The 21,647-nt window shown below is 23.3% G+C and overlaps 1 protein-coding gene across 2 annotated transcripts; it reads left to right on the top strand.

Moving 5' to 3' along the window:
• The first annotated feature begins 4,857 nt into the window (after nucleotides 1-4,857).
• On the top strand, nucleotides 4,858-20,802 carry LOC145838399 (transmembrane protein 134-like). 2 transcript variants are annotated; one of them, XM_082945985.1, is made up of 9 exons: nucleotides 4,858-4,935; nucleotides 5,816-5,913; nucleotides 6,276-6,343; nucleotides 7,476-7,547; nucleotides 7,878-7,954; nucleotides 10,733-10,777; nucleotides 11,129-11,182; nucleotides 19,620-19,727; nucleotides 19,806-20,802. In XM_082945985.1, exons 1-8 carry the CDS (start codon nucleotides 4,896-4,898, stop codon nucleotides 19,697-19,699), a joined length of 534 nt encoding a protein of 177 aa, XP_082802111.1. In that variant the 5' UTR covers nucleotides 4,858-4,895; the 3' UTR covers nucleotides 19,700-19,727; nucleotides 19,806-20,802. The 2 variants fall into 2 exon arrangements, with proteins under 2 accessions (XP_082802111.1, XP_082802110.1); XM_082945984.1 differs by having other exon boundaries at nucleotides 19,620-20,802.
• The last annotated feature ends 845 nt before the right edge of the window (nucleotides 20,803-21,647 follow it).

Genomic DNA, 21,647 nt, shown 5'->3' with positions numbered 1-21,647 from the left:
TATTTTGCTAAGACTTTTGAGCTAAATTTTATATTTTTGATATTAAAATTATGCTATTTAACCTCGTAAAACTGTTTCCTTTAAGTAGAAATTTCTACGTGTCTATTTGTGTTGTGTTAAAAAAATGTACACAAAAATAAACATATTTTTTAAATTGTTAACAAACATGTTTCACAAATCGTTTACAAAAATAATTAAAATTAATCACTTTATTTGCAATAAGTTTTTTATAATTCACTTTATTTTAAAGTTAAATATGTCATGTAATGAAAATAATTAAACATGTTTTTCTTTTTATTAAATCACTGCTTCACACGTCTAAACTGTTTTATAAACTATTTTTGTTTCCTAAAATCAATAGTTTAAATGTAGATAGAACTTCTATTTTAATATTTTATTTAAGCTCTATTTTACTACTTTCTCCTTACTCAATATACTCTAGCTCTAGCAACTTTTGCTTTCTTCAAGCATGACGAGTTTATAGTACTTAAATTATGGCATCTCTGCCTCTGTGTTAATTCTACTAATATATATTTTTTGAGATTTATTTATGCAAATGATAAATAGCAGTAAAAATTTGAAACATTTAATAAATAAATATAATTCAGTCTCAACTCAACCAACCTCTTAACTATTTTACAAAAACTTTAAATTAAAACTTTTCTGCTTACCGAATTTAATTAAAAGAAAAAATAATATTTTTTTGACTAAAAAAAGTTTAACAAGAGTAACTTTTTTACTTACAGGATTAAAAATAGTACTGAATAACATCTTAATTTTTATTAAGACAAAAAATTTTAAACAAATAGAAGCATACAAAAAATTTGATTAAGTAATGAAAATTATCAAAACAGAAATAATATAGTTACATAAGTTGTTACAATTATTCTTGTTTACATTACAATTCAAAGTAACTTTATTAGTCTGTTTTAGTTTTAAATTGAGCTGTAAGCTTTTTTTCTAAAATAAGACGGTTAAAAAAAAAAGACATCGTTATATTATCTTTAACGTCAGTTACTCTATATAAAACATCCTAATTTTACAGCAGTTTAAATAAACACATTTTTTACTTTATTTTAGTTTAAATTACACTCTAATTATAAATTCTTGAGAAAAGAAAATAAACCTCCTTTTTATTTGACTTTTTAATTTAGTTTTTACACTTCTTTAAACGTTAAGTTTTCACTTCAAATTAGATTTAAAAAAATGAATGTTCTCATTGTTTTTCCGTACGATTAACTAAAAAAAAATTCCTAAAAAATCTCATTCAACTTTAAGTTTTTTAACAATACGTCTTTAAAAATCTATCAAGTTTAAGTTATAGAATACAGCATTACAGCTAATTAGTTTTAAGAATAAATTTCAATCGCTATGGATAAGTCAAGCAATTTAAGTTAGTAAGGTAAAAAAATATGTAGTAAGATAATAATCCTGAAAAATTATTTTGATATTTGAGAATAACCATCATTATTTTCTTAAACTTTAACTAACAATTTTTTTAAGCTCTCTCCTCCAGGACTTCAGCTTTAAATGTTACAAATATAACTTCATAAAATAAAATTACTACACAATCACATGTATCCTATATAAACAAAAATGAACATGGGTTTAACATAAGAAAAAAATTAATTCATGAGATATTATATAGATAGAATATTATCACTATAATATATAAAAAAATTTAAGATATTAAAAGACACTTCTACACTAAAGTATCATATATATTTTCATATATGTAACACCAGAAAATAATATGAATACTAAAAGTTAAAAAATATATCTACACATATATTATCTATTATTGCCATGGACAAGCCGTTAAATTGTATCCAAAAGGTGTATGACACAATAACCAAAATATATTTTTGCACACTAAGTTCTAGGATCCATTATTTTGGGCCTTTTTTTACTGTTCAATAAACAATATTAGTTACTAATATTCATATGTTTTTTAACCTATTGATGCTAAATGTTCCATTAGTTTCAAACTATAGCAGTAAATTTAACAATTTTATAAAATTAATTTTTAAACAATCTTGTTTTCAAAAATTAATTTATGAAGTATTTTATGATATTTAGAATTTTTTGTTAATATGCTCATGTTACAAAAGTTGAACATCAGAACCTATATTTTTCACAAAGTTACTGCCCACATAGTTATAAAAAATGTATTCCTACTATTGAAAACTTATAAATCACTTATTAACTTTAACTTAATTTAGATTGTTAGAGTCACACAAAAAAAATAGTTTTTGGATAATAAGTTAGTTTTTGGAAAAGTTACATATAGATATTAAAACTTTTTTTTGTTTTATTAAAGAATTTAAGAAACACATTTTAGTTTTGGTTTAACCTAATCATTTATGATTTGACAAAAATAAAAGATTATAAATTTAATGATTAAGTATTTTTTTACATACTTAATCCTAATATTTCCAAACTAATTCTTTTACATTTATTTTTTTTCTTAAAATTGCACTTTAACTCCCCTCCAATAAAAAATTATTATTAGTAAGCTATGAACTGAAAAAATTATGCCTTTAAAAGTGCCAAGTTGAACTTATGAAAAATTTACTACAAAAAGTCAAATACAAAAACATGTTCCATCGGTATGTGTTTTAGAAGAATACTTAAAATTAATGAAAAAAATTAAAATTTTTGATGCAATTTATTAATGATAGTGTCAATTAAGTTCTGATGACCTCAAGTCTAAGTTGTAGTAATTTTCTGTTTTATTTTTATTAAGTATTAGCATATTAGCAGATTATGATAGGTAATAGTTATTATTTTATTTGAAAATAAATTTGTAAATTGTTAAGGACATAGGGTATCCAATATTTTTTTTATAAAAAAGTTAACATTGGCTTTTATATGAAATCTATAAGTACAAACTAACAGCTAGTTTTTATGGAATTTATAAGTTTTATATAGCTAAAGAGATGTTTTAATTTTGATAAAAATTTTTCGATACAAACAGATGGACCACAAATTTTTCATTGTAGGTTAACTTGGAAATTTAAAAGTTCACTAAATATATATCTTATCCTTCATTTATTGAGCTAGGGATCTCAAGTTTTCTGGAAACATTTCATATATAGGTTAAAAGAATTTGATTATTTAATATTTGATAATATTAAGATATAAAATTTTAAGTTAAAACTAACCAAAACAAAGGTGTTTTTTTTAAATATAATATATATTTTAACATAATCAAAAATTAAATATTCATATTTTTTTAAACTATATAAGAAATATTTCACATAATTTTGTGTCCAATAAACATATACTTAGTATATGTAAGGGTCGTACTCTTTGTACAGTTTTTACTCTTGGAGAGTAAAAATGTTGAACAAATGATAGCATATATGTCTCAAAGCATGTTTTTTATCTAACCCTAATATAATTTTATTTAATTTTTAGCTCTTTATAAAGTATTTGATTGTAATTGCTACCTTTTAAACTACTTTTTAAATACTTGCAAATTAAATTTTTTTATATCCAAAATTTTGTTTTAGTAAAAAATAAGTTTTATGTTTTATTAAACAAATTTAAAAATTAAGAGCATAGATAGCAGGTTAAAATTTTTCTATTGTACTTAAAATAGGTCAATCAAATGAACCTTAATATTTTATATATAGCTTAACCAGTTTTTTTAAGCTAAGTATATAAGTACCAAATTAAAAGATAGATCTATATACAAAATTAACTAATAATGATAACTAATTTAAAATGAGTTTGAAAGTGTAATCTTTAAGAGTCATGGAAAATTAATCTGTCTGAAGCGTCAGCCCTAAAACCCTCTTGCTAAGAAAGTCCACTAGATTAGATAAACCCTGTTCCTAGCAAGGATGTTGGTCCCTTTAGGTTTTAAGCGTCATTAAGTTACAACTATCTTGAGAAAGTGCAAAGTTTTACCTTTGTTTTTCATTGAAGAAACTATTGGTGAGAAAAATGTAATACTCTATAAATCTTTATATATAAATAACCTTTACAAAAATAAAGCAGGATTTATATTTTGTAGTAGTTTTTGTTAGTTTGTGGTATAACTCATATATTTATTAAACAAGTAAATTATAAGTGTGAATAAAGTTTTGGCAATGCTTGTAAGCATACTATAAGAATGTGCAAAGTAAATCACTGATAAAACTTTTCTGCGCAGTAGATAATTTTATTTAAAATTTTTTACTAGCAAAGAATAGTTTTTTAGGTTTATTAGTATTTTTAGTTGCAAGACACTTTAAAGCTTCTAAATAAATATGAAATATAGGTTGATAAACAAAACAAGGCGTTTATTTATTTATTTTTTTACATAAATCAATATTATGTGTATAGTAAAATGTATAATAAGTCTAAATACTTGAGATACAATTGGTTTTATTTCAGTCTAAAAATTTTACAATAAGTTTTAACAACTGCAGATTTGGAAAAAAAATTCTGTACAGTGCAGCTTAGTAGCAATTTGTTCTTAAAAACTTTGCTGTACTTGTGATAGGTTGCTAATTCCTGTTTTAGTAGAAGCAAAAAAAAACCTGTGTTCAGAGTAAAACATAAATTTTGATGTTGCAATTAGAAAATTTATATAACTTTTTTTGCTTAAAAAAGTAATCTGTGATTTTTTTTGTGAAGTTTTTAAATATAAGCTCTTAGTTTATGATGGTTGTTTTATCACAGATAAGCAAAAAAAGTGTAAGAAAATGCAAGTTGAATACATTTCTAACAAAAATTTTTAAGGCTAAACAACCTTAGTCAAACTTAAAAAAATTTATTAGTCATTTATTTGCTTAATAAAACTGACAATTAATTATTTTTTGTCATAGCTTTTATGATTTATATGTTTATCATTTATATAATTTTTTTAGTTATGATAAAAAATGAGTTTATAAAAGAAAACTAAAATGCCTTCATCTGGTGTCAACTCATTTTCAAAACTCCAAGGTTGGTAATTAATTGAAATTTATTTAAACGTTTAGTACACTTATTATTACTTTTAAGGCCATAGGGGGGGGGGGTAGAAGCCATTTTTTGACCAAAAATAACATATAGACTTATATTATAGTAAATTTCATAATCTTTCAGATGCTTTTTTTAGATTTTAAAAATATTAAGTAACTTTTTTTTTATGACCGGTTATATAAAAATATTTATATAAAAAAATAAAGTTTACCAAAACTTTAAAGCCGTTTTTCTCGAGTTTTTAAAAACGGGCTTTAAAATCTATCTTCTCCTTCATTTTTCAAGCAATCTTCTTCAAATTTTCAGGAAATGTTCCTTACATTATGAGAAAAAAACGTTATTTGTGAATTTTAATAATTTTAAGAAATAAAAATTTTATGACAAAAATTAAAAAAAAAAGTGATTTTTTATCAAAAAATTTTTTTTTTTTTCAAAAAAAAGGTATTTTTACTTGAAATTTTTTAAAGTTACAAATAACGTTTTTTTGTTATTGTATAAAGAATAGACTGTAAAAGTTTGAAGAAGATTGCTTAAAAAATGAAGGAGGAGATAGATTTTGAATGCATTAGTCTTTTTTTGCCGTTTTTGTTTTTCCTTCCCCATAAGGAACCTGTTATGCGGCCCGACTTTGGCCGGTCATATCCAAAAACTAATTCGAATTTTTAAAAACGGTAAAAAGCAACTTGAAGCTTAGTAAAAACTCTATAAAATAAGATCAACTTGTAAAAAACATGGCCTACCCCCCCATGGCCTTAAAACAATTGTTTTCTAAACTCATGTTTAAAAAAGTTATTTTTTAAATATTTTAAAGAACATAATTTTGAATTTAATGAAGATTTTATAAACATGTTTAAACTTTCAGCGGACACAATCCCAATAACTACTGATACTTCATCTGTGAGCTCCAAAAGTTCAAAGAAAGAATCTAATTCTAAGAATGAAGTAATCGGAAAATATCATGTTGGTTTTGCTAATAATGTGTTTAACTTGTTCAAAAAGGGAGTCTGTTTATATCTACAAATATTCTATCTGAATGTATTTATAGATATTTTTTATTTATAAATATTATATATATTGTTGCTTTAAGATTTCTAAATTTTCCTAACAAATTCTAATTTATACAAAAGCTTGCATGTATACTTGAAGCATATTTAAAAAAAAAAAAAAAAAAACTAATGTAACAAGTGTCTTAGGAAAAAAATATTTGATAATAGATTTTTTTTTTGAATATTAAAGTGTACTTTACATTCTGGATAAAATAACTAATCAAATAAAAGCTAATAAAAACTGAGTTTTATTATTGTAGTTTTTAAAATAAATAGAATCTATCAGAAGAAACTGATGAAGTTGAAAACTCACAACCAACAAAACCGCAAGATGTTCAGTTAAGGTTTTTTTGTTAACTTTTGTTTAAAACAAAATACTGTACATAATTTTATAACACTTGTCCTTAATTTTTATGCTTTGTCATGCCTTTTTTTGTTTTAATTTTTGTTATATCTGTTAGTCTTAATTTTTTAAGGATATAAGGGATATGAGATGTTTAATAAATATTTTATTTACATAAATAAATAGTGCTAAAAGTTTGAGAGTATAATATTTTCCTTATGAAAGGCAAAAAGTAAAATGGTATGACAAACTTTTTCATTCAAAATATATTTCCTAAAATTTTTGAGTAATTAAAAAAAAACTATTTCAGTCTAATATTTATCTATATTCAGAAAAACCAGTCGGAAGGATTTTTTAGATTTTAATTTTTTTATCAAATGTTAACTAAAAAACACATTTTTTAAAAATATTTGTTGTAAATATAGTTTTTAGTTTAAACAAATGTCTTAATATATTTTTCTAAATCTTTAAAGAAACACTTCTTAAAGTTCAAGAAATTTAGCTCAAAAATACAAAAAATACATTTTTAGTGAAATTTAGTTTGCCAGAAAATTTACAAAAGAAAAGTTGAGATCCATGGGTTTTCATCCAAATTTTTTTATAAATATGACTTTATCTAAAAAGAAAATTGAGAGTATACTTGATTATTTAATTATTTATCTCTTATTTTTGTCAAATTTTTATATGTTGCATAATGAAAGTTCTGCATGAAATAGATTTTAGAGTACATTTGAAAAATATTTTTATTATTGTTTGTAATAGTTGTTGTGGTAAATAAAGACATATTGAGTTAACTTTTATGAAGATCAGTAGTTTTGGTAAATCAAAGTGTCTATGAAAATGTTTAGATAAAAAAAAATATTAATATAATTAAACAATGAAGAAACCATAATTGTTTATTTTAATGAAATACTAAAATTTTTGTTTTTATTATTTAGCAATTATAGTAAAAGTAAGCTTTATAAATTTACTTACATTATTAAATTTATACATATCTGTATTTTTTTAATATTAAGATAAGTTACAAACATTAGTAAAAAAACATACATAGTTATACTTCTAAAGCTTAAAATATTTTTTAATGAATATCCAACAAGATGCACTTTACTTTTTACAAGTGCAATAAAAAACAGGTTTGTACGAGATAATAGGAGTACTTGGTCACTAAACAGCAGTACTGTTTCAAGTGCTCAACCTAAAGTTCCGTTAGTTTTTATTAACTAAATAGTTGCTTTAGTTAAATTTTTTTATTAAAGTTCTAAAAACTGTTTACTGTAGCATATAAGCATTACTTATAAAACATATCTAGTACAGTGTTATTAAAAGTTAAATTAAGTTTTCATTATTATTTTAATGAACATTTTACTCTGTTTATTAAAAAAACTATCTTCATTTAACTATACATTTGGTCATTAACAGTTTGTTTAAACTTTATTAAGAAGGTTAATAAATCACATTTTCACAAAAATAAACTATTATATAAACTGGTAAGGTATATTTTTGACAATTTATAAGTAATAATATGCAATTAACAGATGGTACAAACATCCAAAAGTTCGAGAACATTGGAAGGTTGTGGTGGCTTCATTTGTACTTTTTTTCATTGGAATTTGTTAGTTTTTTTTTGTTAATGTTTTTGGTTTTCAAATGCATGACATTTTTAAATTTAAACATTTAAAATAAACTCCCAAATTTTTGAAAAAAATATTTTGTATTTTTACAAAAAGTACCTTACTTTTATTTATTATAGTTGTAAAGGTTGAGTTTACTTGATCTTCTATACTGAGACGTATTACTAACATATTAAATTATTTAAATCAAAATTTTGATATTTTATTAATATACTTTTAGTACTCACTAAACTTAAAAAAAGCAAACATTTTTTAAAACACTGCTATACTACTTTATTAAAACTTACTTTTTTCTGCCATTATTTTTCAAAATGTTGTTTAATATAACCACATCACAGAGAAATGTGTCTCAAAAAAGTATCATAATTCCAAATTTAATATTAAATTGTGCTTAAAAATACAGCTGTTGTGAAGTTTTTTAATTAGTGTAGCACTTTTTTTTTGAGAACTTTTCAAGTATTGTTTTATTTTGCTTTGCTTTTCTATGTTACTTAGTTCTGTTTCGTTTACGGGATACTATATTTAATTACTTTTCTACTTGCTCAAATCTAATTTGGTACATAAGTTTATTATAAATTTTCATATATAAATGTGTTAACTTTAAAAATTGTACAATAAAAACCGAGATAATTTTTTGTTTTTTTGATATAATAAATGAGTGTTTCACAAAATCTATTGTGCACAGGTGAACACTTTCAGAAACACTCGTCTATATATTAATATTGTAAAAAAGATTATTTAAAGTAATATTAGAACTTGAGTGCATAGGGGGACTTTTTTTTTACATATTGATCTTAATTTAAAGATCTCGGACTTAGCTAACAGTTGCTTTTTACTGTTTTGTAAAATTTAAACTAGATTTTGAGATATGAGGGTACAAATTCGGAAAACTCAATTAATAAGATCTTTATAAAAGGACCAAAGTAAAAATTCAAAAAAGGTTATTTCATTAAAATCTATCTTTTCCTACAGTTTTTGAGCAATCTTTCTGAAACTATTTAGTTTAATCTTAACCAAATACTAAACATTTATTTTGTAGGGTTTTTTTTATTTTGAGTTAAAGTTTTTTTTTAATAAAAAAAATATTTTTTTTGTGGTCATAGAATTTTTAAATTTTTACAATAAAACTTTTCTAATAATGCAAGGAATATTTTTTGAAAATTTGAGGTCAATTGACCAAAAAATGAAGAATAAGATAGATCTAAGTGATTTTTTTTAAATTCTAAGAAACCAGCAATAATTTTTTTTTTCTCTATACGTTTGTATTGGAAACTTTTTACACAACTGACCATTTCTCAAAAGTTAATAAATATTCTTTTATTCTGTGAAAAGTGTCTTTTAGTATATGATTATAGCTTTCATATATAGTCAAATGTCAATTTTGTTAAAAAAAATGTTGGACACCCCTATGCCCATAAGTTTTGTTTATACTATTGTAGTACATTTTAAGTAAATATTTTAAAGTTTTTTATATGCCTGTTAAGATTAAAAAAATAACAATTTATTTGTTTTGTCTACTACTTTAACAATGTTCTCATAGATCTATTTTAAAAACAATTTTACTTTCTTGTATAAGTTAACCTTGACTACAACGACCATGTAAGTATAACACTATTATATTTGTAAATAATTAAAAGAATATTAGATATTGCAACAAAAAAAGTGGAAAAAAGACAAAGCTGTGATAATCAAATTCTTTTAAATGACATTATAACATTTAACTTAAATGTTTTTGTACTAAAATTAGAAATGAATACAACTTATAATTTAACTTGATACAAATGAAAAAAAAAACAAGCTGTTAACGTTTACTTATGAACATGTCAGTTGAAAACTTAAGTTAAAATGTCGATCTAATCAAATTTTACTACTATACTTTCATACTATAGATTTCTGCTCATAATTTTGCTGCACTTATTAAACAAAAACTCGATTAACGTTTGTCTTAGTTTTATTGTCTTATGTGAATAATTAAGTTTTCTTAATTGTGTACAAGCTATTAGCATTTGAAAATTTTATTAGCACTGAAAAGTTTTTATTTTCTGTACAAGTTGTTTTGTTTTAGACATTTATATTTAAGCAAACAAGATTAAGAATTATTTTAAGTTTTCTGAATTTTCGTATTTTTATCTAAAAATATTACACTAAGTTAAACTTTAATTTTTTAATAAAGCCTTAATTTTTACATAATATAAAATTTTTTAACGATATTGAAAGATGGATAACATATAAAATTCCGCAAGAATTATTACACAAACAAAAACTAAGCTTTTGGTTTTTTTCTTAAAAATCACACTGTGTTTTAAAGAACTTAAAACACTCTGTAAAGGAGAATTTTTTGTTTATTTAGATCACTTAATCTGTTTCTCTTCTTAAAAATAAACAAATTACAGCATAAGTATTTTGTTATTTTTTTGTATAATTTAGCATCTTTAATAGAAAACTAAGTATAAGTGTATTTGCCTTTTATTTTTTGTTTTATCTGTTTTATTTGTATTTACTAATACTGCTATTGTTAAATAATACTATAAGTAGCTTTTATTATTGCTGTGATGCAATGAAATCTTTAGCATCATTTTAACTTAAGTAATTATATTGAAAAAAATCTCAATAATGTTTTAAACACAAAATTAACAGTTTTAACATGGTTATGTTTTTTTAAAGTCTTTAAAATAATAACATTTTAAGTTAGTTTATAGTTTTTACAGCTAATATTAAAGTTATTGCTAGTTTTACAATAAAATAACACACATTTTTAGGTCTCTGTATAGTTGGAATAATATTAGAAGCACTAGAAACTGAGCGTAAGTTATTTAAACAGAATAAAAACTTTTTTTTAACTTATGAAAAAAATTAACCCCGTTGTTTTTATTCACGTACATGTTTTTGTTATTGAAGAATTATAAGGATGTATGTTGTTTATTTGATTAATTATTTTGAGTATTTGATTACTTATGTAATAAGCAAGATAGTTTAAAAAACACTAATAATTTTAATGATGCTTATTACTTTTGACAATAATACCACTTTATTTTTATTTTGTGCCATTATAATTGACTTAACACTTCAAAAACCAAAAACGAGTTGAAATAAAGGTTATGAAAGAACTTTGTTAATCTAAAAAACAGCTTTATAGTTTAAAATAACATTTACAGTTGGAGGAATTTTTATGTTATTTGTCATTGGAGTTATTTGCTTTATACCAGGAGGTTAGTTAGTATTTTAAAATGGGTGTACATAAATAAGTTAAACTAGTGTTTTTATTTTCGATTTCGTACGTTTTTTGAAATTATATTTACTTCATGCTGAAAATTTTACTGTATTCTGAATTGAAAAAGTTGTGCAAAATCAGTGTTTAACGATATATATTTAGTCATAAAGTTTATTGAAATATGTATATAAAATTAGTAAATCATGTTGTAATTGGTATTTTAAACCATAGTTAATTATTTTTTTAGATGACTAATAATAAAATTTTTCACAATATAAGAGCTATTAAGAGAAATATTTTATGTAAAAATTGTAGCCGTTACGTAACTGTAAATGTTTTATTTTATGTTGAACATATTGTAGCAATAACGTGTATACTTTTTAAATACTTATTTATTTGTTATGTACTTAACAAACATATACTGGTTTACTTATGTAAAACAATTAAAACTATTTACTGCATTAACTTCTAAAAGTATGCTGCTATAAGTTTCATATGTGATTTAACTTCACTTATTGAATAAAAATGATTCATAAGTTCAAAATTCTTTGTATGCATTCATACTATAAGTTTTGTGTCAACGTAGTTTTTTTAGTTTTTTATTCCGTGTTTATAGACTGTTTATATTGTAAATACTGACGTTAAAAGACATATTTTTTATTTTAACAAGTTGTATCGTAATAAGTTGCACCAAATTTGGGTATATACTGCCACTTTTAAAGTCTTATTATAAACAAACTATAATAGGATATTTTAATTTTAAATGTTTCTTGGTAATTCGAAAAATACTATTACTATAGAACAAAAAAATATCTTTACTATTTAAAATTATTGAAATTAGATTTTTCAGTTTCATTATATTATCTAATTTAAAATTAACTTCAATAAAATCATCGAAAAAAAGTAAGCTTTATTTTTTATTGTAGAAAACAACGAAGTTATAATATTATACATAGGTATTGTTTTGATGTAAATGATATTTGACAGAATAATTTTTCAAATTTTACAACTAAGAGCTTAAACGAAATAAAGAAGAAGTCAAAAATACTGTTGCCATATTGGTAAATACAACTAAAAATACACACTAGATTTAACAAGACTAAAAAAGTTATTTATATACTGAACGATAGTTTAGGTTGGTAAAAAAGTAAACTAATTCATAAAAATATTAAAACATCCAATAAGTGTAAAAAGAAAAATAGTTTTGTTAACAGTTCTTTTTACAAGTTTTTGTTTTTATATTTTGTAACATTTAAGTAGTGTGAAATGTTTTATTTTTCTAAGGTTTTTATAGTTTCTGATACAAATTAATTCACAAAAAAAGCAAATTAGCATTTTAAGACTACGTGAGTTGTCAAATTTTTATGGACATAAAATGTCATCAGTCAAATAAAGTGTTTTCGTACTGAAAACTTTTGGTTCATTTTTTTTTATTTCTTGCTTGTTTGTAACTAAATGGGTCAATTATCATCCTTAATTAAAAAACTTCAAAATAAAAAGTTTTATACAAGTTTATTATGTTTTCATTGAAATTTATTAAAATAAAAATCCGGCGAAAGTCTTCATAGCCCAAACCTGGACTTTTATGTGCAACGGTAAAAGTTTATTTTTAACAAGTTTTTATAATACAACCTGGATCATCAAACCACAAACTCTTAGTAGACTGAGTATCAGACCTTCATTAAAATTATTCAGTCATTGGTAACCGGAGAAACCTTGAAAAGTAAATGTTTTGTTCGAATACGATTGATGGTATTCCGTCTATCAAGCAAGAGCTTTAGTCCGATGATCCAGTTGGTATGATCAAAAAAGATAGTTATATAAACATATTGTTCAAACAAACTAAAAGCTAAAATATTTCTAAAGAGCATTTAAAAAAATTAACACTTAAATTAGAACACTAAGTTAAAGTACTTTAACAGCAAATTTTAAAGGAAGTAACAAAAAATACTAAAAAAAACTACATGAGTCATTTAAATTTGTGGTCTTTTTAACAAGTGTAAAGTTAATAGATCATTACAAGAAAATTAGTGATAAAACTTAGTTGGACTGTTGGTATTTCAAAAGTTTAAAATTAGAAAAACATAATAAAGTCTATTAACTGAAGTTAATCTGGCAACTGTTTTTGATAGATAAATGTAAAATAACTTTTAGCTTAAAACTTTCATTTCAAAAAATTGTTTAAGCTTTAACTTTTTCTTTTTGATAGCAAGCTATGCATGCAATCATTAAAAGTTGAAATATATAAAGAGCTTTAAAACTCAGTTATGTTATAAAACCTCAATTATAATTCGAAGTTTATTATAAACAACAGTTTAAAGAATAAAGTCTTAGCCTAAATTTTATGTAGTTAATTAAAACTAGTGGTTTTCATAAAGTTCAACAATTTGCCTTCATCTCAAGTTTTAACACCGAAACCATAATTGATACTTTTAGTTCTGTCACTTCTATTGAAATTTCTCTCGTTTTTAATCGTGTCACCTTGCAACTTTCTCTCCCATTTTACATGTAGTTGTTGCAACTTGCGTTGAAACCTCATGACACCATCCCTGAATGGCGTGTATACTCTAGTCCCTGTTGAAATTTGAGTTGCTTGTTTGATTTAGTTAAAAAAATTTCATGTGTAAGCTTAGTCACAAAGTTGGGAATTTAATGTGATGGAGTTTTGGCTGGCATAATCGTTTTTAAATGGTGTTTTTACTTTGCTTTTGATTTGATTTTTTTTTAATATATACTTGCTATTAAGCTATTTTATTAACAGCATAATATGGCCATAGTGTAATTAAATTCTATCTTTTTACACAACTTAAATCTATTTTGTTTGTTATAAAATAGCTTTGATTGTGATTATTTCTTAAGTATTTGAGCATTGTCTCAAAACACTAAACCTAGAAATTTTAAAATTATTTATACCAGTAGAATTGTTCACAATGTGTTCAACTATAGACGATCTTTTTATAGCATTTCTGACTACCAAGTTCTTTTTGTCTTTTCAGTTACCAATATAAGATATATTGTACTTTAGCACATGTTCTAAAATTCTTGTTTTAAGATGTCTGGAAGTTTGCCCAATGTAACTACTTTCGAGTAGCATTTAAGTTTCAGGTTCGAAGGTATTTTACCACATTTAAGTAAACCTAAATTGTGTAATAAGAAAGGTCTAAGTACTCAAGATAAATAAATAATAAACATACCTGATATGTTCTTGGTAGTCGCGAGAGTAATCTTGCAAGGGAGGTTCTTGTCACACTTCTTCCACACGCTAACCGGCGAGTTGCTCTTATCGCTGTGTGTAGGGTGCACCGGTACATCGTTCAAGCTCACCATCACGTCTCCCACGCTTGCCAGTCCTTCCAGTGCGCTGCTGCTTTTCAAACTTCCTATGAAGCAGTAACCTGTGTGAAAATCTTGTATGTAGTTGTGAAAAATGTGTGTCTTTTATTAGATTAAGTTGTTATATATTTATATCAACAACATTTACAATGCTTTTAGTTTTATTTTTGTTGATTCTGCACAAATCTTAAGGATGAACTATACCAAAAACTCATTTATTGAATTATCTATGTATCAAGATATGTCATTTAGATTTTTATTTGGATAATTAAATTAGCTGTCTAATTCTTTATTTACTTATACCAAAATAAATTCCTCACAATTTTTAACTGTTTATATTTGAGTTGTAGTAAAGGTTTTATGTAAAGCGTTAAAACCCACGTAATTTATATACACAATAAAATTCTTTTAATGTTTTATACATGTTTATAAGGATAAATAAAAGTCTGGAATTTTTAAAACCTGTAAAAAGTGTCTTTTCTTACCTATATTAAAATTTACTCTGAAAAGCAGCCGTATAGAGCTTCTTGAATCTATTTAGAGTAGATAAGTGGTAATCTTATTTTATAAATAAGTTCAATCAAAGTTGTCGTGGTAAACTGAGTAAGATTTTTGCTCTTATTGACGCTTTGATTTATTTTTTTTTGTAGGCAGAAGATAAATATCTTACAAAAGTAAAAATTGTGCTTGATTTGCCTACATTTTACTTTGAAGTAATAAATAAATTATATGAAAATAAGCAAAAAGTAGTATATGGCAAATAAAATAGTTTTTTAAACAAATTTATTTCAATGCCTTACATACTTGCTTGTTTAAGCATTATCTTAATTACTTTTAAGTACAGCTGACATTGTAAAAAAAAGCACACAATCTATGCAAATCTCACCATCCTCGAACACAATCTTAATTCCAAGCTCAGTCGTCGGAACCACCTCAAAAGTTTTAGTTTCCGGTATTTCCCAAGATATATCAAGAAAATGGTCGTTTTCTAAATTGAGTTGAAACTTAATGTTTGACTCACAAGTCGCCATAAGAGAGCTATTTTAAAGTTTAAGTTTAATATGTATACCTAGGTTATATGATTCTGCTATAAAAAAAGAAAAGCTAGTAAAAGCTTGAAAAAACTAAGAAAAGCGGTGAAACATTGTCAGCAACATTCTTAATAGTTTTTTTTTTATATACAATAGATGTGTATAAATATTTATTGTGAATAAAACATAATTTTTCAATGTTGCTACATAAAGTATAAGTTATGCAATAAATTGGTGAAAACAATAATCCCTTGTATAAAATGCGCAATATTTTAAACATACTAATAGCTTTATTGAACTATTTAAAGTTATGGTAGCAGCAAACCTTAAAAAACTCCTAATAGGTGAAATAACTAGAAATTGATCTTATGTTTAAAAACAAACTTTTTGCTGGGTGAAAAAATATTTTTGTTCTTTGATGTAAACCTATCTTATAGAATATATATTTACAAGGCTTAATAAAAATCATCCACAAACCTAAACTGTCCAGAAAAAGTTTGATCCATAAATATACTAACTTCATCTTTGTCATACCATTTACCCAACCAAACAAATGGTTTGTTGCAAATAGTGTTTATTAATGCTAATAAGTAGCTATTGTTTAGTGCATGTCTCAGTAAGTATTTCAATTTGCCCTCATTTGTTTGTAATCTGTTAGAAAACAAACTATTGCTTAAAGTTTTTGTTTGCTTATTTGTTAAAAGCAACAGTTTTTTGTTTGATTAATTAAATAAAGTAGTATAAAGTTAAAGTAATATAAATAAAAAAAGTAACTGCTATGTGAAAATTACACATTATGACATAATAAAATTAAACTTAAAATCAGTAAACCTTTTATTGTTTTCACACAAGTATACAGTATGTGAAAGTCTGTAGTTGTTGTTTTTTGAAAGTTCTGTCAACATTTTCCAAAACTTATTTCTTTGAGTCTTTTTGTCTGAACGATGTTTCCAAGGTCCTGTTGGGTTAAAAATATATGTTGCATTTGTATTACTAGGATTTAAAACAGTTATAGTGACATAAAATGTCTTTAAAAAAGTTTTGAGCTTAAAATTGATTTATAAAATATTTCAGACTTTTTCAGTACTTATCTTAGACTATAAAAATAAGTTAAAAGAAACTAACATTATTAACTTTTTGTTGTAGATAGTACATAAAAAATTAAAACATATACCACAATAGTTCTCAACTATTGTAAAATTGGTTTCATGCATTGATTAACTATTTTTTTCTAAATTAAATAAAAATTTGTGAAAAAATTTATGTAAATTAAATCTTTTTATAAGATTTACCAGGGTAGTCATTTAACCTTGAATCCTGGAATAACCTGTAAAAACCTGGAATTTTGAACAATTTTTTATGATATTTTATTTAATTTAGATTAGATAAGAAACAACTGTTTCCAAAAAATTAAAACTATATGTTATTTAATTTTTTTTGTTATCATAAACCTATTTATAGTAGAATTGTAATATTTTTTAAGTACTTTGTACTACTAAATACAGTTTTAAAACTTTCTACTAAAACATAATAAATATATACGGTTTTTATAATAAAAAAAAATAAAGTTAGCAATACAGTAATTTTTCATATTCTGTATTTGTATACTTTTAAACACTTTTTTTACCTTATTTTTTAACACTTATATAGTCAAGAAAACTTGTACTTTCGAAAACCTGGAAGATAACCAGAAAACCTGGAAGAAATGTTCTAAAAAGCTACTGGCCAACATGAATAAAATGAAAAAAAAAAAACTCACCATATTTAAGTCCTTTCAAAAATGCATTTTCTAGTGTTTCACAAAAGTATTCTAGTTCTGGATTATTATCTTCTATTACTTGATTTTTTGTATAAAAGCTGTATAATTGGCACTTCAAACTTTTTATTACTTCCATAACTAGATTATGATTTTTTGAGTATAATTTATATTTTCTACATAAGAAAATTAAAACATTTTAAGAATTTCAATTACGGTATTCACTCAATTTACTATTTATGACTTATTTATTTTATTGGTATTCAAATTTTATTATATTAGTTAGGTATAACTGTAATTTAAACAAGTATGTTTATGATTAAAAAAGTAAAAAATATTAGTTATACTTAATGTTTCTGAAACTGCCTCTTAATTTTTTTAACAAAAGTCCTTTTTTTTTGAAGTTTATGGTGACAACCATGTATATTATTATTCTTTAAGTTCAAACTTATACAAAAAGAGTTAATAAGTTCTCTAGTGCATTATAATTCTTTTTGTTTTCATATATTTTCCTAAAACATCTAAAGTTTTAAAAGTTAAACCTAAGTACAATGAATATCTATTAACCGTTATATACACAAAAAAAAAGTTTTAGCATAAAAGGATTGGTGTAAATACTAAATAAAATGTTATAAAAAAAGAAATAAAATTTATTTAAACAAATAAATAACTATTTAAGTCATACTCTTTGGTTATAATTTTTGATCAGTGACAACTATATCGTAATTGGTATAAGTAAAGCTAGTTTATGTTAATGAACTATATTAATTTAAAGACAGTTTAAAAAAACTAAATACAAATGCAGAAGTTTTAAAAGTTGAAGTTTGGATTTTAGTATAAAGTAAATTAATATAAAAACTCAGTATTAATATATGTATATTTTTTAAATAATTAAAAGAAAAACCGAAATCCAAACAAAATGTCTAATTGTTGTTAAGATCTAAATTTTTTAATGTGAAAACAATCATTTATTAGTTTATAATAAAATCTCATTTTTGAATTCTTAGAAAGTATTATTATTTAATTAAAATATAATACAAGTTTCAATGCTGCAAAATAATAGATAATAAATTTAAACTTCTCCACTAAAGTTCAACTGTAAACTAAATCAAATAATACTAATTTAGTTTTTTTCTTAATTTTCGTAACTTTTCTCATGTAAGTTATAAACGAATGATATAGGATCATGCTATAAAACTTGAAATTACAAAACAAAGCTATCCAAATCTAATTAGTATAATCTTCAACTTTTATAAAGATACTCTAACTTAAAAAGAACAAATTTTACACAGAAAAATCGTTTATATGCTCACCAGTTGAATTTAAAAGCAAATACTAACAAATAACAGATGCAGCTTTTTTTATTTCCGGTTTTATTTGCTATGCTACTAAATTATATGAGTTTAATACTCTTGTTTTTTCTCATTTAAAGTAATTTGTAGTAAAGTTTTATTTTTGAATTTTTTGACATTTTATTTACTGTGAGAGTTTGACTAATATTAAAAAAAATATATATATATTGATAATATATATTTTGTTTTTATTATAATTTGTCGAAAAAGTTTCTACCAGCTTGTTTTGCTTTAAAAAGTTATTCTCAATTTTACTTGTTATTATTTATAATACTGAAAATTGTTATTTAGATTAATAATTTTATATGTACATATATATATTAAACTGTTATTTAGATTTACAGTTTTATATGTATATATATATTGTTTTTCGTTTCATTTTAAGTTCATAATGTGTTTAACTTGAAAAATTTTGTAATTTATTTGCTTCTACTAATGTATACACTTAAATATAATAAATATTGATTTTTTTTAATGAATAAACTTTCCAAAAACTAATTAACTTATAATACGTTATTACTGAAAGTCTTTAGCGGGTAGCCATTATATAAAAAGCTCATAAATGCATTGCGAGCCGTAGTTTTCCCACTCCTGCACTGTAATATAAAATTAAACAGTGGGATACGCTTTTTCAATTCAAAACTTAATTTCATCCATCTAGAATATGTTATATGAAGATAAATGTTATAACATTTGCTTGTAATGTAAGTTTGAAATAGATATAACGAAATTGAGTTGTGTTTAACAGTGAGTTAGCCTACAAGAGTACATTAGAACGTTTCACAGCTTATGAGTTTATTTTTGATAGCAATAAATATTTAAAGCCTACGTTGAACGTTTACTATATAAACAAAAAGAAGTTTTAAACTCAAAGAGCTAAGTAATATAACTGTATAACAAATAGATTACGATAATTATAAATATGTGTTACAAATAAATTCAACTTAATACTTTTATCAACAGTGTACCACATCATAGCAGTATATTACGCAGTTAAAGGAAAACGAGGATTCAGCTTTTACAATCTTCCATTGTTTAATTAGATTTTAAATGTATATTTTTTTGAATCAGGTAAAATAATTTTGTTCTTTTATAGATCTAACTTACGTATCAATTCAAATCATTTTATAAGTTTAAACGTAAAAACAGGTAATCATGTTTGAATTTAAAAAAGTTGTTAGTTTTGATGAAAGGATAGTGAAGAAACTTTAGAGTGTATCAATTTTATTTTGACCTTATAAATTTTTACTGACCTTATATAGTGTCAGTTGTTTTAACATTTCGACTGACCTTTAAAAAAAAAGAATTATTTTTGCACAGTATTCTGTATCTTCTGTCATTTCTACTGTTGTTTAAAACTAATCACTAGTTTAATTTTTAAGTTTTTTACAAAATATTAGAAATTGTGAAAGTTTAGGTCTAACTTGATAATTTCTCTGTAACAGTCCCTGACCAAATTTTTATGCATTTCTATTTTATGACATTTCCAGTTTTTAGGTTGCTTTGAAAAAATATATATTACTGCTTATTTTTTCATATACACCTTTATCAGGCCTTATTTTTATTTATTTTACTTAAAAGTACTTCTAATAGTAAGTATACTTTGTTTTATTTTGATTAAAAGTTAATAATTTTTATACCAACAAAATCTACTAGCTAAATCAATAATGAAGCTTGTTTGAATTTTAAGTAAAAACTGCTAGTTTACAAATACAAATCGGTAAATTAGTTTCCTCAAAAACTTCTCTTGTCTGTAAAATTTTTTATTTTTATTTAAAGATATGTATGGCTTTATGCACAGTATAAAGTTGTATTATTTTATTATTGCCTTGCAAATATTTCCCTCTAAGCATTTTTAGCAGTCACTTGTTTAATAAGATTTTATATTAATTTTTGTAGTTAAAGCTTTACGAAAAGGTTATTACTTAGTTGAGAAAAAAAGATTTCTTAACAACGTTTTTAAATAAAATACGTGCTAATCTAATTGTAGTTCAACTTTTTCTGTATTTTGCTGACGCTAAAAATGTTTATGTAAATTCAGTTTATGCTATTTTAAAAAAATATTGTTTTACTTTGCAAAATGTTGTTTTTCAATTAAATTTGTAAGAAAAATAGTTTAGGTTGTTTTTTGATCACTAAAAATAGTCGACGTAATTTTTATTTCAAAAATAAAGTAAATTGTTAAACTTTGATTGTTGCTCATGCTTTAGATGAAAATAAAAAAAGAAATTCTTATGTATCTTGTCGTTTATTAGTAGTTTTTAACAGCTAAATATATTGAATTTCAGTTTAATTAGTCCGTTTATTTCTCCCTTTGACAGGAACTTTATAAATGGTAATACATGTAGCTATTTGTATAGCTTTCCATAAAAAAAATTTTTAGGTTATGAAAATTTATTTTAAAACAGAGTAAAGATATCTGATAATGTTGTTGACTATGTAAATAATTTTAATAAGTTAAAAATAAATATTTATAGAAAAAAAGTTTTAAATAAAAAATGACAACTCGCTTCAATAGACTTTAAGGTTCTTTTTATTTTGAAAAATTTTGAATAAATTAAAAATCATGGTATTTTGTTATGTTTAATTCTGAAACTTGTTAAAGAAAGGCAGTTTTTTTTATAAGTTTCGTTATAATTTTTTTTTCCGTTTTTGAAGATTTTTATAAGCTAAATTAATTTAATTAAATTTGTTGTAATTCACATTCTTATTAATTTTTTTTTTCCTTTAAAAAGATTTTTATCTTGGAAATGGCCAAGGCAAATAATAGTGTAATATACATCATTTTGCTTTGGGGCCAAATCGTAAAAGATATTAAGATTATTTATAAAATAACCATTTAAGAGTTTAAATAACATGCAAACTAAGGGAAATAAAAGAAAAAATATTAAAAAAAATACTTATTTTTGGTTATAAGGCAATAATGATGAAAAAAAAAAAAACTTTATTTTTGGAGGGACCCCATGAAATAATTCAAACCCAAAACCTTTT

This window comes from Thalia democratica, chromosome 6, assembly GCF_965202585.1.
Source record: "Thalia democratica chromosome 6, ktThaDemo2.hap1.1, whole genome shotgun sequence".
Classification (NCBI taxonomy): Eukaryota; Metazoa; Chordata; class Thaliacea; order Salpida; family Salpidae; genus Thalia; species Thalia democratica.
This window is presented reverse-complemented; position numbering and strand designations above follow the sequence as displayed.